We start from the raw sequence: 16,852 nt of genomic DNA on the forward strand, positions 1-16,852 counted from the left end.
AGAATTATTCCTTGATGAAAAAATATGTTTATTATTGATAATGAAAAACTGTATATTACCAAATATCATTTAGCCTCTATATAATGGACTATATGACAGTTATAAAAGAGTGGAAAAGAAAATGGGCCTAAAAGAAAATAAAAGCATTAAGTGGGCTGGACAAGTATTTTGACATTGAGCACTAGCATAACTCCATCACATCTTCTCACAATCACAAATGTTAATCCTGCAAAAAATAAGACGTTAACTAAACCTGAGGCGTGTATGAACATTGTTCTTAAGGATTTATCCGCCTCATAAGCGCAAATCCCCCAGGATTCAACAGGCTATTCCCAAATTCTTAATATGAATTTGAGGTATCAGAACAACAAGAAATAATCTTTTAGATAGCTGGAAGATGCAACCAGAAGAAAAGAAATATATGTCATTCACGTTATTTGTTTCCATTTTTTTATCTTCGGTCCAAAAGTAGGATTAGGCGTTTATATAAGAAAGAGAGGAAAAAAATGTTTAATGACTTTGACTAAGTTAAGTCATTATTAGAATAAAATAATCATTAGCTAAATTAAATATTGTTATAAATCATAAATAAATTAAATAATAATAATAATTTTCTTTAAAAAACTATTTGTCACTTAAAAATTAAAAGTAAATTTCTTTAAAACTTTTAAAATATAATTAAAATTTACAACAAATTATTCTCATTTATATTTAAAAAAATTAACTAATGGCAAATCATGTGTCCCTACTCCCTCGTATGAATTGTATGCTCCAAAATGGAAATTCATGTGTGCCTCGTATGAATTGTATGCTCCAACAGACTTGATAAAAAAAAAAAGTGAAAAAATATAAAATAACAAAAGTGTGAGAAAAGTGAAACAAAAAAATATAAATTTTAGCTCCAAAAGAGTGAAATAACTCCATATAAATATTTGTTTTGTGTTCTACTTTTAAGTTATATTTTAATTGACTAATTATAATTATTTATATTTTATTTTGAAAGTTTTTAAAAATACTAAATTTTGCTATTGAAAAATATATACTGTGCCCTATATGTTCTACGTTCTACACTTCAATGACTTCTTTATTACTCTTTCTAAAAAATAATGTGACAAAATTAAAGTATGAAAAAGTATATAATTAGTGTATGATAATTGTTTTTCTTGTATTTAGACATTTTTACAAATAAATTGTGTTTTAAATAATTATTTAATGATATATATATTTGTCTCATGTTCACTTTTATATGCTTCAACTATTTCTTTGATTTCTTTTTAATTAATTTAATATTTCATTTTCGTTTCTTAATTAAATTTTTTTTATTAAGAGACGAAAACGAAATATTTAATATTTCGTTTTCGTCTCTTAACTAAAAAAAACTTTTGGAACAAAGCAATTCCATCAAAAGTACCTTGTTTGATTTGGATGTTGGTTCAGAACAGAATCGCAACAATAGATAACATAGCCAGAAGGGGTATAATGTTGCAGGGTCAAAATAGTTGCGTAGGAGGTTGCGGGAGGGAGGAGTCAACATCACATCTTTTTTCGAATGTAAGTGTTTTGCAGGTGTTTGGAGTAGCATATGCAATTGGCTAGGTGTTTCATCAGCTCTACACATGGTTGGTAGCACATGAGTCAGTTTGAAAATTTGTTGGGTAGGGGAAAATTGACGTCTTTAAAGCTTCTCGTGTTGTGGTCTATGTGTATTTGGTGCATATGGAAGGGTAGGAATCCCAAAATCTTTCGAAACAAAGAAATTCAGATCATAAAGGTGATAGAGGAAGCAAAGATTTATTCTTGGTAATGGCTTAAGATAAAATCTAATTGGATCAAGGATAACTTTGTATTGTGGTGTTTAAATCCTAAGGCCTGCCTCGGTTTAGTGGCAGTATGATCACCCGACGTGTGTGGGTGAAATGCATCGAGGGCTTCGGATTCTGGCTTTTTCGAGCAATATCAGATGATTTGTGTTATTTGAATTTAGGCGGCTGTGTAATCATGTAGGCAATTTTCTGGTGTGCTTATCTCTTGATCGTGCTGGCCTGCTAAGTGGTTCTCCATTTGAAAATTGATTGATGCACCGTCAGTAACAATTTTGGGTGTTGATAGCTTCTCAGAGGCCTTAATTCTCGAGCCTTCTTATGGCTGTTATTATTTGCAAGTCAGTTTTTTCAGGTCTCTTGGTACTAGTTTGGTTAAAGCTATATTGAACATCTCAGCTTGGTTGAATTGTAAAGGTTTTTTTTTGTGTCTGTTAGAGAATCTGTCTGGCGTGTTACCCTTTGGTGTGCTTGTCTGCGTCCGAGGCGGTGTTTGGTTATGTCCACTGTTTTTAGCCCAGCACAGCTCGGAGCAGCGGCTGTTCTTCTTCAAATTCGGGGATCGTTGTTGTTCTTCCACCGTCGAGAGGTTTGTGGATGGCCTGGTTGCTTGACGGCACTGCTATCAGATTAGAGTGGTCGGAAGTATTCAAAATGCTTGTTTGATTTGACCATTTTTTGTTCTGAAGTTTTCTTTTCTTTTATTGACTCTTATTATTGTATCATGCATCAGACTTGTTTAAGCACTTCTGGTGTTGTTTGTTAATATATATGTTTTGGTTGTTCAAAAAAAACTTTAGATACTTATCTATAACCATTGTTTCATTATATAAAAAGGTCTTTGTTGTTAAAAATTAAAAAAAAACGTCAATTTTGGGTATGTGGCGTGACAGATATGTAAATATTAGGAAGAGTGAAAAGAGAAAAGCGGCTAGAGTTTCCATTAAAATTACAAAAAGTATCCGATACAATGTTTACCAAATTAATATATAGTAAAGTATAAATAGACAAGGCCGTCTCAATTAATTAGGAGGCCCTATTCTAATATTTAAAAAGGGTTTTAATGGTTAAAGTTTGAGTCTTGAGGATATGCTTCTCTCAAGGTCTTAGGTTTAAATCTGACTAGGCACAAATTGCCTATAAAAAAAGGCCTTAATGAAATAAGTGTAATTTTTTTAAAAATATAATCATTCTTATTAATAACATAAGTGAAAGACATATTTTAATAAAAAACTTCACAATGCAATTCATTAATTTTTTTAAAGCTTTTTATAATTTAAAATTAATTTTTTTAATCTTTTTAAATTAAATAGACAACTATACAGTTAAATTAAGAATTAATTAAAAATAAGGTTTGAAAATTTTCATTATTCTATCAAATTTAAATTAAATAGACAACTATACAGTTAAATTAAGAGATAATTAAAAATTATAAAGTAAAATTACAAATTAATAAATTAACGAAAAAATAGAAGAAATTAACTATTAAAAGAAAACTTTATAGCATTAACAATAAAAAAATAATTTTTTTGAGTTTAGGGTTAAATATACAACACCCCCTTTAATATTATCGAGATTTAATTTTAGCCACTGATAAAGTCTTTTTTGTAAAACTCCCCTTGCAATTTCCAGATTCTCTCAAATTCACCCTTGATTTCCAAATTGACGCAAAGATTCTCTTTAATTGCCTACGTGGCAGTCCAAGTGGTAGTTTTTATTTCCACGTCATATTTTATGGTATTTTTTATTTACTCGTCATATTTTATGGTTTTTTTATTTTATTTTCACGTCATAATTTTTTTCTTATTTTTTATAAGTTTTAGAGTTAAATAAGTTTTTGGTCCTTATAAATATTGCAGTTTCATTTTTAGTCCTATAAAAAAGTAAAAAACCGTTGCCTAAAGGCAAGGAGGGACTAAAAATAAAAACTGCAATATTTATAGGGACCAAAAACTTATTTAACCCTAAGTTTTATTATGATTAAAGTTTTTTATATTCTTATTATGAATTTATATTTATAAATTAATTATTAAAATATTGTTGATGGGCTTAAACCCAAATATCTTCCATAGGCCCATTACTTAAGGGGATTTAGTTAGTGTTGTATAAAATAGGTATATAAACTCTTAAATTTTATGAAATAATTTCGATGTGGGACTCTTAAATTTGTGTGAAATAATTTCATCATTCTCAGTACATGATAAGGGTACTATAACAAAAATATTATTATATCTCTTACTTTTATACACTTTTCTTAATTTGTGTGAAATGGTGGACTGAATTACTCATTGTGGGAAGGAGGGAGTATATAACATCTCCCTTCAAACTCACGATACATGAAGCATTGAAAGTTTTTCAATCAAGAAACGAAAAATGTTTGATGGATTGAGTTTTTGTGAACAAATCAGCAATCTAAGAAACGGAAGAAACAAACAACAAAGCAACGGTGCCATGTTGAGAGTGATGATGAGTGAGATGACAATCAATCTCGATGTGTTTTGTACATTCATGAAAGAATGAGTTATGGGCAATTTGAATGACACATTTATTATCACATTACACAGGAGTCAGTTCAATAATAAAGACACCCATACCAGAGAGTACCAACGCAACCAAGTTATTTCAGCAGTGGTTGAAGTCATTGCAAGATACTCTGCTTCTGTAGAAGAGCGGGAAACAATATTATGCTTTTTACTCTTCCATGAGATGAGAGAGTCTCCAAAAAAGATACAAAACTCTATAGTAGACTTATGATTAGTAGGATCACTAGCCCAATCAACATTACAGTAAGCACGTAATGCTAAGGAAGAGGTTGACGGGAACAAGAGACTTTGTAACAACGTTTCTCAGAGATAACAGAGAATACGAAGAACAATTGCCCAATGTACTACAGTAAGAGAAATAACAAACTGACTCACAATATGAACTGCATAAGCAATACCAGGTATAGTAATAGTAAGGTACAAAAAAATTTCAACCAAAATACGATACAAGGTGGGATCTGGTAGAATAACTCCATCAAAAGAAGCATATTTTACATTTATCTCAAGAGGGCTATCTGCTGCTCGAGTATCAGATATGCGAGCTTGCTCAAGAATGTAAGAAATGTACTTGGGTTGAGAAAGAAGATTACCTCTATGGAGTAGACAACTTCAACCCCTAAAAAATGACAAAAAGTGCTTAGATAACCGTAACTTCAACTTATTAATCCCATCAACATCATCACCTATAATAATCATATCATCAACATACAAGGGGAGTATAATACGACCATGAGAAGTGGACATGACAAATAAAGCAGAGTCATGATCACTAGGGTGTGGAATCCAAGAGATGTAATCATAGTAGAAAACTTTTCAACTAAGCTCCTGGAGCTTGTTTCAAACATATAAGGCTTTTTTTTAACTTACACACTTCCCCTTGATCATGTGAAACACCTTGAGGAGGGATAATATAAACTTCCTTAAGAAGATCACCATTCAAAAATGAATTTTTTACATCCATTTGAGAAACATGCCACTGAAGAGTAGATGCAACAACAATAAGGGTACGAATAATGGTCATATTGGCCACATGAGAAACATTTCTTCATAATCCATACCATATTATTGAGAAAACCCCTTAGCTACAAGATGGGCTTTATATCATTCAACCGACCCATCAGATTGTTTTGATCTTGTATACCCAACGAGACGTAATAACACATTTCCTAGTGGAAGAGGTACTAAGTCCCAAGTATATGTCTTATGCAAAGCAGCAAGTTCCTCTTCCATAGCCTGCTACCAAAGAGGATCAAGTATAGCTTCTTTATAAGAAGATGACTTAGACAAACCTATGAATAGAAGTTAGAAAATAAGAAAAGGAATTAGAATAAGTGGAAGAAACATAATCAGGAAATTTAGTAGACTTACAATCATTGGAAGGATAACAACGAGAAGGAGAGGGAGGAGGAGGTGTTGTTGTTGTATGTGGAGTAGGATCAACAATCGCAAAAGGTTGTTAGGAATCCCAAGGGACAAAAGAGACATCTACATCTAGAGTAACAATAATATCAACCATGCAGTTTTCAACATTACAATTGCTAGAAATATCATCATCAAAGGAAAAATGATCAATATGATTACGCTCAGAGCTAGTATGAGTATGCAAATCAGAAGAAAGGGAGTAAAATGACATGTGTTCAAGAAAGACAACTTGACCAGAAACATACATTTTATTTTTAGTAGGATCATAACAACGATAAACCTTTTGACCATCCTCATAACCAAGAAAAACACATATTGGAGAACGAGGAGACATTTTGTTACGTTCTACTTGTGGAAGAAGAACAAAACAAGTAGAACCAAAGACTGTTAAATGAGAATAATCAGGAGTACATTCATATAAAGTTTCAAAAGGAGACAAATTTGAGGTGACCGATGATAGAATTCTATTAATGACATGGACAACGATACAAATTGCTTCACCCTAAAACTCACTTGGAACCAAAGAAGACAATAAAAGAGAACATGTAGTTTCAATAATATGACGATGCCTTCATTTTACAAAAGAGTTTTGGATCTTTTGTGAACACTTGCAAACGATTTCTTTCATCCTCTACTTCATTCTTTTTACATTGTTGCATGGATCTGAATCTCAATTTTGGAGATTCCTTATTGTTGAGGGGATTCGTTTTTGAATTTAACGTTTCTTTAAAGATTTGGTTAAGATTTCAGAGGTGTGCAAGGTGTGTGTTGTTGTGACAATTTTTGACAATTCCAGTGGAAAAGAAGGAGGTTCTTCTCTCCAAGTTAACATTGGTAGTGTTTTGGTATTATGATTGTACGAACTCTTTTAATTTTGGCACAAATTTTATTGGGAGACGAACAATTTTAATGGGCAACCATTGGAGAATGGATTAAGCTTAGCGAGGACAATAGCTAAACCACTATAAATCTCAATGTACACACAAAATCTCTCCCCCCTTTTAATTTCTAGAATTGTATGCCATTAGGACTTCTTTTTGTAGTGATCTATTTTAAAGGGGTATGTTTTGTTAGAATTGTTACTTCAATTTTGTCTTGTTGTAAATAAAGATGAAAATTGTGGTTGTAGAATCCATTTAGTGTTATTGTTGTTGTTGTTGTTAAATGACACCTCTTGTGTAATTTTACAATTGTTTAATACAATTACTAGTTTGTATATTTTGGGTTGAATTTTTATGTCAATCTTAATTGTGTTTTGAACTATTAAGTCGTTACATATCAATTCCAATCAATAAGCATAATCTTTTTTACGCTAAAATTTGCTTCCTTCATGCAAAATCACTTTTGTTTTAAAAACTATGATAAAAGCTTTTTAAACCATTTTCAAAAGAATTTTTAATTGGGAGGTTTATTTCACCCCATCTAGATCGTTTCTTATCCATATTCTCACCCAACATGGTAAATTATCGAAGAAAGGAGACTATCGCTATATAATTGATCAAGTGAATGCAGAGTTAGCCTCTTGGAAGGTCACCCAATTGTCGTCTGCACAGAGGGTAACTCTTTCCAAAAGTGTGCTAGAGGCCCTATCTATATATCTTATGATGATGGCCATGATCCCTATATAATGCATAGAATAAGTCCACAGGCTTCAGTGAATGTTCTATAAGGAAAATACAATCGAATTGCAACTCATGGGGCGATTACTATGAAGCCATCTGACCCAAGGTCTCTAGAAATGTATAGTCAAATTACTACTGAAGCTCAATGATAATTATTTTTGGGGAGATGATAAGTCAGCGGAAGTGTGGTCCTATAGTCCGATTGCATGAGGACTCAAGATTAAGGATTTGAATATCCGAACTCCATTTGCGCTGCAACATGTGAATATTGAATATTTATTGAATACTGAGGTGAGTAGAATTTGCCCTTGATGGTTCATTAGCTTCTTACGGAAGTTCTAAAGCACATTGCTTGTATATCCCCTCCTTGGAATAATGCAGACCCGGAGTCAAAATTGGATTTGCTGATGGGATGATTGATTTTATTGTGTCATATATACAGGTATCTCGATGAGGCTCAACATATTGCGATATATAATCAGTGGAAGAGGATTTGGAAAATGAAAGTTTCGGAACGAGTTTGTTATTTCATTTGGTTGTCATGCTATGACAGGTTACTCTCTCCAACTTGAATAAAAGTTGTATGGAGTTGGGTTCTTTTATATGCATGTTTTGTGGGAGTATTGTGGAAGACACGCTTCATGTTTAATAGAGGAATGCTTTATTCACTAGACATTTAGAGCAGTGTATTAAGGGCAACATGAATAACAACATGGGATGTAATATAGATAGAGATTGGGAAGCTTTTTGGGTCGTTTCGTGCCATAGCATTTGGAGTTAGCGCAACAAGGAAAAGCATGAGGATAACTTTGTTAGATCGAAAGATGCAGTCGTGTTTGTTGCAAATTTTGTGCGTGATTATGTTAACACTGATCTAGTTGCAAATAAGGTAGTTAGGCCGTACAAGGAGGTGAAATTGATTTTTTGGAAGCCGCCAAATCTGGGGTGGGTTAAGTTGAATACTAATGAAGCTTGTTTGGAGGATGTGAGAGTAAGGAGTGGGAGTATCATCAAGGATATCAATAGTGAGTGACTAAGAGGATTTGCAAAGAATCTAGGATTGTGTAGTGTGTTAGTGACAGAGCTTTTGGGGGCTTACAAAGGTTTAATGGTTAATAGAAGGTTGAGATTGAGTGTGATCGAGATTAATATTGATTCGATCAAAGTAGTAAATGATTTAAATAGTAGTAAATATGGTAATCCCATTGGTTGAGCTTTGATTAAAAGGATTCGATCTTTATTAGCACTGGAGTAGGAGATTGTCGTTAGACATGTTTATCGTGAAGAGAGTTAGTGTGCTAACACATTAGCTAGAAGTGAAATTGTACTTAGTGAAAATCTGTGTTTTTATGCTACGTGTCCGTCTCATATTAAACATTTGCTTAATGTTAATTTATTGAGGAATTTGGTTCTCCGTTTAGTTTCCTTTTGTTGTTGGGTTTAGGGTTCTCTTTGTATAAAAAAACAAAGAAAGTAAATTAGTGGGTTATGTGATTTTTTTTTTTGAATAACCAGTTTTTAAAAAAAAATTCCAGAAATAACAAGTATTTCAAATAAATTACCAAAATAGCAACTTTTTTTAAAAAATTACACGTTGTCGCCAGGGGGTGGCGACAACACTCCAATCTCAATGATGTCGCCAATGGGCCTGGCGACTATGTAAAAATGCTTAGTGTTGTCGCCACCCCCTTGGCGACAACACCTCCCCCCCCTTTTTTTTTAATTTTTTTGTATAATTTATTTTACCTATTATTTGTAATTATTTTTTTAGTTTGGAAAAATAATATCAATAAATAAAAAAGTACCAAATACATTAACCATTAATCATAATTAAAAAAACACAAAATACATTAATGATAATAATAAAATGTCTATTGACCGCCGCGTGGACCATGGTACGATCCGCACTCAGGTTGTCTAATAACTCGCGTCGAAGGTTCACGAGTTAGGAGTGCTCCACTATTCCTGCGACGACGCCCCCTCTATTTTGTTCCTCTTGTGTTTGAGTCGACAACCCCTCAATGCAATTCGGGTCTACAAAATCTGTGAGCCGTCCTTGACCTCTAGAATTCCCGCTATAGGAAAGACGGGTGCCCGCGGCGCCTTCAAAGCTTTGTCTTGGTGGGTTGAAATTTCTCCTAGTGGGTGCGGCCTCGAAGTTTGTGGTGGTGGGTTCGGTTTGGTTAAAATACATTGGTTGTGGTGGTGTATTGAAGTTCAATGGTTGGTTGGGGTATTGTGATGTTTGTTGGTCGAATGAGTTGTATGGCGGGTATTCTTCTTGTATGCCTATGTCGGGGGTAAGTGGTGGTGATCTGGAAGAGCCCGCCATATTGAGTTCTTGGAAGCGTAGGTGGTGGGGTTGAGTTTGTGGTTGAGTTTGAAATGGTTGTTGGTGGTGGTATTGTTGGGATTGTTGTTGTTGTTGGTAAATAGGTGTTTGTTGGTTTATTGGTTGTTGTTGGTAATTGGGTGGTTGTTGTTGTGGGTAATTTTGTTGTTGGAAATTTGGTTGTGGTTGTTGATGTTGGAAATATGGTGGCGGTTGTTGTTGTTGGAAATTTTGTTGTTGTTGTTGTTGTTGGAAAATATGTGGTTGTTGTTGTTGTCCTCCAAAATATGGTTGTTGTGCTCGCGGGTCTGCCAAATAGAAAGGGTCAGACACAAACATTTCGGTTCACATGAATGGTGAGACTTACCACTGCGACACAAACGGCTTTCTATTTAGAAACACTAACTTAACACGTTTTGCTCTAAATAGCAAAGCGGATTTCTCGTATCTCAAAAAAGAAAATCGAATCCAAAATTAGAGAACCAGTCTCTCAAATATTTTACCAACAACCCTTAGTCGAACCTAACAACTCGGTCAATTTTTATCAATCACAGATACAAACTGACATAGAGGTTCAAAACATGTTCCTTACCCATGAGTATTATGGTTATGATTATCTGGAGCTGTATATAGTGGTTGAACAAATTGTTCCGTCGCAAAATATGCAGTCACAGGTTATTGATCCGGTTGTTGATGACGAACAACAACCCGAAGATGTCATCGATGAGGAAACTGAAATAGAAGATGTCGTTGATGAGTTGGTGAACCGTGATTCCGAAGATGAAGAACAAGTTACAGTACCTGATACACATGCATATTCACCTCCAGCGCACTTCACAACACTTAATTTGGGAGAGGATGAGCCATCGTCTGATATGTTCTACAATCCATATATGAGGTCAGACGAGGAGTTAAAAGAGGGTAACACGTTTCGTTCGAAGGATGATTGTATGCTAGCTTTAAAAAACTGGCACTTAGCGAAATCTGTTTATTTCAAAGCTGATCGCTCAAATCCAGAGAGAGTCACTATTTTGTGCAGAAACCCGGAGTGTGGATACATGCTGAAGGCATCATTTAGGAAGAAATTTAATGCGTGGGTGATACGTTCGATTTCTCAAGGCCACACTTGCGTCAACACAAATATGGCGCAAGATCATCGGAAACTAAGTCATGACATGATATGTCATACCATCATACCTCTCATCGAAGCTGACCCATCACTGAAGGTGAAGACGATTATTTCCCATTGCGTTTCTGTGTTCAAATACAGACCTTCGTACAGAAAGGCTTGGTTAGCAAAGCAGAAAGCAATTGAAAAAATCTACGGCAACTGGGAGGAATCCTACCAACAACTTCCTCGCTACCTGGTTGCACTGCAATTGTATTCACCTGCGACTGTTACTATATTAGAGACACTGCCGGCACAATCCCAAGACGGAACACCTCTCGAAGGTAATGGAATCTTCCATAGACTTTTTTGGGCGTTTCGACCATGCATCATCGGATTTGGTTTTTGCAAGCCGATTATTCAAATTGATGGATCCTGGTTGTATGGGAAATACAAGGGAACATTGCTGATGGCGGTCGGGCAAGATGGAAACAGCAACATTTTTCCAATAGCCTTTGCTCTGGTAGAAGGAGAAACAACTGTTGCTTGGAGTTTCTTTCTGAAGAATCTCCGAGCTAGAGTTGCTCCACAATCTAATCTTTGTTTGATTTTGGACAGGCACGCTTCTATTGACAGCGCATACAACAATCCGGCAAATGGTTGGCACAACCCCCCGTCTAAGCATGTCTACTGTATTAGGCATATCGCACAAAATTTTATGAGAGAGGTCAAAGATAAATTTTTGAAGAACCACTTGGTGAACGCGGGATATGCCTTAAACCAACCTGGATTTCAATACTACCGCAAAGAAATAGCATTGTCAAATCCAGATGCAGGGAGGTGGATTGGCAACATTGACACATCGAGATGGACTAGGTCATACGACGATGGGGCTAGGTGGGGCCACATGACTACAAATCTTGTGGAATCAATGAACGGGGTTTTCAAAGGCATACGAAACCTACCTGTAACTGCTTTGGTTAGTGCAACGTATTTTCAGATGGCAACTTTGTTCGCCACAAGAGGTAAGCGGTGGAATTCAGTGTTACAAACACAACAGGTATACAGCGATGTCTGCATGAAATATATACAACAAGAATCTGCCAAGGGGAACACTCATCGAGTGACAGAGTTCGACCGTCATGGCCACACCTTCAGTGTCAAAGAAACAATTGACCACAACCAGGGGCTGCCACGACAACAGTATCGCGTCTCAATCCCAGATCGTTGGTGCGACTGTGGCCAATTTCAAGCCTATCGCATGCCTTGCTCCCATGTCATTGCAGCATCTTCACATACTCACTTTGATGCATTATCATTGGTATCAGAAATTTACAAGGTATCAACGTTGCTCAACGTATACGACAATTACTTCTCGGTCGTAGCGATGGAGGGATATTGGCCTGTGTACGAGGGGGAAACAATTTGGCATAATGATTTAATGCGTCGGAATAAAAGCGGTCGACCAAACAACAAGCGTATTAGAACCGAAATGGACGCCACTGAAAAAATGCAGAGAAAGTGTAGTATATGTCGTGAGGTATGACATAATAGGAACAAATGTCCCAATCGTGGATCTAGCTCCACAACATAGTTTTTAGGTGCAATGATATTTGTAATTTATTTTATCAATGAAATGGATTTTTTTTCCATTAATTATATGGGTTACAACACACATGACAAACAACAAAAACTAGGACTAGAAATAAATTTTTATCTAAAGGAAACATTTGAAAAGACAACACAACAAACACAACACCACAACAAACAACATAACAAATAATTAAAATCTAGGAAAATATAGCGGTTAAAACAATGTCATCTGTTCCATCCATTATTTGTTCAGTATCAAGGTCGGTTTTCACATCAACCCACCAACGGATCGTCTCTCCGGTCCTAAGTGACACCCTTGTTCTAAGCCTCTGAATCCTTTTTATTTCTTTCCCGGGACTGTACTCCCCTTCTAACTGTGACATCAGAGTCCGCTTCAGGTTGTTGAAGTCGCGGATATTCCAAAACGTCACCGCCATAGGGGGTTTGACCGGGGAAAAAATTAGATGCCCATAACATCTTTTGTATTCCGGCGCCGGCACAAGACGGCTGAATGATGTCTGTTGCCATGAGTGCGGCCTTATGCGAGACATGATCAATAATGTGAAGTGAAAATGGAAAAATTGAAGGAGAAAATAATGAAGATTGATTGCATGATGGGCTGCTATATAGGCAAAAATATTAGGTGTTGTCGCCACCCAAGAAGGCGACCGAGACAACTGGATGCAGCTAAAAAAATTATACAAAAAAATAAAAAAAAGGGGGGGGGGGGGGGAGGTGTTGTCGCCAGGGGGTGGCGACAACACTAAGCATTTGTACATAGTCGCCAGGCTCATTGGCGACATCATTGAGATTGGAGTGTTGTCGCCACCCCCCCTGGCGACAACGTGTAATTTTTTAAAAAAAGTTGCTATTTTGGTAATTTATTTGAAATACTTGTTATTTATAGATTTTTTTTTAAAAAAAATTGGTTATTAAAAAAAAATCGGGTTATGTTGGCAAATATAAAAAATTGATTATGTTTTAATTTAGTATTATAAATCTTCGCAAGGTATTTGAACCCCATCCATACTCACATTAATTAATTATATTATGTTTTAAAAAATATAACAATTAATCAATTTTTTATTTTATGATCCAACAATGGCAACAGAAATAAATCAAATATTTAGAATTTCGATAAAATATTATTTCTCACACAAATTTTAGAAAACTCTTGCACAATAAAAACTAGTACCAAAATACATTCAAAAGTGAACATATGTCGGCTAAAAGACAAAGTTTAGAGTGACCTAACATATTTAATACAGAATATGGTAACTGACCGAAAAGACCCTGCATCCAAATTCATTGACCCTTAACAAAATTCAAAATCGCATTCAATTTCTTATGATGACAGACTTTAATAGTAACAATGACCGTTATACCATACAACAGAAAGATTTAGAAACTATTTATGAAATTGAAAACTGCCTCTCAACATCTTCCTAATCTATTTTCAAACAAACTAAAACATTATTAAATTAGTTGAAACTCAAACAAAAAAAAGTTGCAATTTCATTTTTCTTATCAAACATTACTTCCAAACCAAAGGTAACCAAACAGTTTCTGCTTTTTCTTTTTCTTAAAGCACATATGTTAAATTCTTGTTTTGTCCTTCTCAGAAAAATCCATGTTGTTGTAAGATGTGTTATGAAGTATTCTTCTAATGTTACTTCACACTTTCTCTATACTTACTCCATACAAGATTCCCATACATGCTATAAAATGTACTTTTATAAATTATAATAGAAAAACTATTACAATGTGATTTACTTCATTTTTTTGTTTTGTTTTGAAGAATCATATTTATTGAGAATTTGATTTGTTAGTGTTGAGTATGACTCATATTCGCGGATAAAGTGGGCAAACTCATACCATACGAGATAGAGTAACCATGCCGTTTGGCTTGGTCTCGGCTTGGAACAAGCGGCGAAGAAGCAAGTCTGAAGATCTTTCAGACCCTTGTACGATTCCCTCTTTCTACATTTCTCATTTTTGTTAGGTTTTACTAAATGGTGTGTCCCTATAGCATCAATTTCGTAACATTTTAGACATTCAATGAATTTTTCAGGGATTTATAAACCGGCCGAGTTTTGGCAACTTGAAGATCAAACACCGCCACAATCTAGTAATAGGATGCATGGATCATCTGTTTTCACACTCAAAGAGATGGAAGATGCAACTTGTTCATTTAGTGATGATAATCTTGTTGGGAAAGGAGGGTTTGGTAGGGTCTATCGAGGCATTTTGAAGTCAGGAGAGGTAATATGGTTTTAAATTGCGGTTGAAATTCTATTGAGAGACATCTAAAAATGTAACAGTGCGGTCACAATTATGGTTGCAGACAAAAATTTAAACTAGTAGTAACAATAATATACAATGTTTTTCCCTATGAAGGTTGTAGCTATCAAGAAAATGGAAATGGAAGCAATTAAAGCAGCAGAAGGAGAGCGTGAATTTCGAGTGGAAGTTGACATATTGAGTCTGCTAGACCACCCGAATCTTGTTTCTTTGATAGGTTATTGTGCTGATGGAAAGCATAGATTCTTAGTATATGAATATATGCATAATGGAAACCTGCAAGATCATTTGAATGGTTTGTCATGTACCCAAAATCTACAGGATCTCATAACTTCCTACATTACATGTAACCAATCTTTAATTTTAGGAATGAGGGAAAGGAAAATGGACTGGCCTCAAAGATTAAGAGTGGCATTAGGAGCTGCAAAAGGCCTTGCTTATCTCCACTCAAGCTCTTGTGTTGGAATTCCTATTGTTCATAGAGATTTCAAATCCACCAATATTCTTTTAGATGCCAATTTTGAAGCAAAGGTATAAATAGTTACTTAACTTCCAAGATTGCCAATTTCGATGCAGAATACGGTAACTAACTAACGAACATTTTGTAGATATCTGATTTTGGATTTGCAAAGCTAATGCCAGAAGAGCATGAAATACATGAAACTGCCAAAGTACTTGGTACATTTGGCTATTTTGACCCGGAGTATACATCGGTGCGCGCATAGATAGATTTCATTTGCAACATCATTTTGTTCTTGTCATTTATTAAAGTAGCATTCATAGCCATTTTTATTTCATGAACAGACGGGAAAATTGACTCTACAAAGCGATGTTTATGCTTTTGGTGTTGTTCTTCTAGAGCTTTTGACAGGACGTCGAGCTATAGACCTAAACCAAGGTCCAAATGATCAAAACCTTGTACTACAAGTAAGTGTTCTTTGTTAAAATAAAAATGAATGTTTTTATAAGACAAGTGATTTTAAAATGGTTGGCATTGATATATAGGTAAGGCACTTACTGAATGACCGCAAGATGCTCCGTAAGGTGATTGATCCAGAGATGACTAGAAATTCATACACCATTGAGTCGATATTCATGTTTGCGAATCTTGCGTCACAATGTGTTCGTCCTGAGAGTCATGTGAGACCTTCAATGATTGATTGTGTTAAAGAAATTCAAATGATTATGTATAGAAATGCAAAAGGGTTGGGAATGGTTATGCATAGTTTGAGGATGCTCTAGTGACAGAAATACTTTATTAATTACTATACATACCATTATTTGTGAGTTAGATAATTCATGTTATCAAACTGAATGAATAATGTTTGTCAGAAATCTTTGGCAAATTTGTCCATAAAATAATATTGGAATTTGATAGTGTTATAACAGAATATGTTCCTGCCTTGATTTCAGAGATCCTGCAAAACTAAGAAAACTAAGACTAATCTTGAATCTTAGCCCTTTCAAAATGAGACTAATCTTGTAATTGAAAATTAAATCTGAAATTAAAAACTTAACACTAAAATTAATTTTAGTTTTTGTTGCGGGCTGCTCACAAGCCTTGCAGATCAGCTCATCCCCAGCGTACCGGAAGTTCAAATCCAGCGTAAACAATTCCAGTTCTATCACAGAATAGTTTTTAAATTTTCAAAACTAATAAGAGAAAACCTCTGCAAATCAGTCCGTAATAAATTTAGATTTGACTTTGATTGTTGTTGATTAAAGTGAATTCTTAATTTTAAAAGTTTCTAACAGAAACAAAATTGTTACCACTGAATATTTTTGGTACCCAACCAAACTTCAAGATGGCAAGTAAAAGTAAGACTTGGATGCTACAAAGGTGATAACTTTTTCATCACGTTCAACATAGAAAAGCATAATAACGAGAGATTAATCTGATTCAATTATACTTTGTCCGTAACTGTTTTCATAAGAAAGGAAAAGAAATAAGCCACCTGTGACTGCCGCTACTTATCTGCAGAATATGAAGGCTTGACGACACTGCACGACGGTAGGATCATGATATTTTAAAGGAAATCGATCTAAAAGCCTTAATTAAAAAACTGGGAGTTTCTTATTCCATCCTATTCTTTTCTAACGCATGACACATG

The 16,852-nt window shown here is 34.8% G+C and overlaps 1 protein-coding gene across 1 annotated transcript; it reads left to right on the forward strand.

Moving 5' to 3' along the window:
- Positions 1 to 14,299: 14,299 nt before the first annotated feature.
- Positions 14,300 to 16,144, forward strand: LOC131626042 (probable serine/threonine-protein kinase PBL28). Its single transcript, XM_058896859.1, has 7 exons — positions 14,300 to 14,404; positions 14,512 to 14,702; positions 14,838 to 15,036; positions 15,109 to 15,272; positions 15,350 to 15,454; positions 15,546 to 15,668; positions 15,747 to 16,144. The coding sequence occupies exons 1-7, from the start codon at positions 14,335 to 14,337 to the stop codon at positions 15,981 to 15,983; spliced, it is 1,089 nt and encodes a 362-aa protein (XP_058752842.1). The 5' UTR covers positions 14,300 to 14,334; the 3' UTR covers positions 15,984 to 16,144.
- Positions 16,145 to 16,852: the final 708 nt, after the last annotated feature.

Source organism: Vicia villosa, unplaced genomic scaffold (genome assembly GCF_029867415.1).
Source record: "Vicia villosa cultivar HV-30 ecotype Madison, WI unplaced genomic scaffold, Vvil1.0 ctg.000256F_1_1, whole genome shotgun sequence".
Lineage (NCBI taxonomy): Eukaryota > Viridiplantae > Streptophyta > Magnoliopsida > Fabales > Fabaceae > Vicia > Vicia villosa.

What these genes read in the sequence shown, in the direction of transcription:
- LOC131626042 (XM_058896859.1), top strand. Translation starts at nt 14,335, where the DNA reads ATGCCGTTTGGCTTGGTCTCGGCTTGGAACAAGCGGCGAAGAAGCAAG. An exon ending in TTGACCCGGAGTATACATCG is followed by an intron (nt 15,455 to 15,545) that starts GTGCGCGCATAG and finishes TTTCATGAACAG; the next exon opens with ACGGGAAAATTGACTCTACA. An exon ending in ATCAAAACCTTGTACTACAA is followed by an intron (nt 15,669 to 15,746) that starts GTAAGTGTTCTT and finishes ATTGATATATAG; the next exon opens with GTAAGGCACTTACTGAATGA.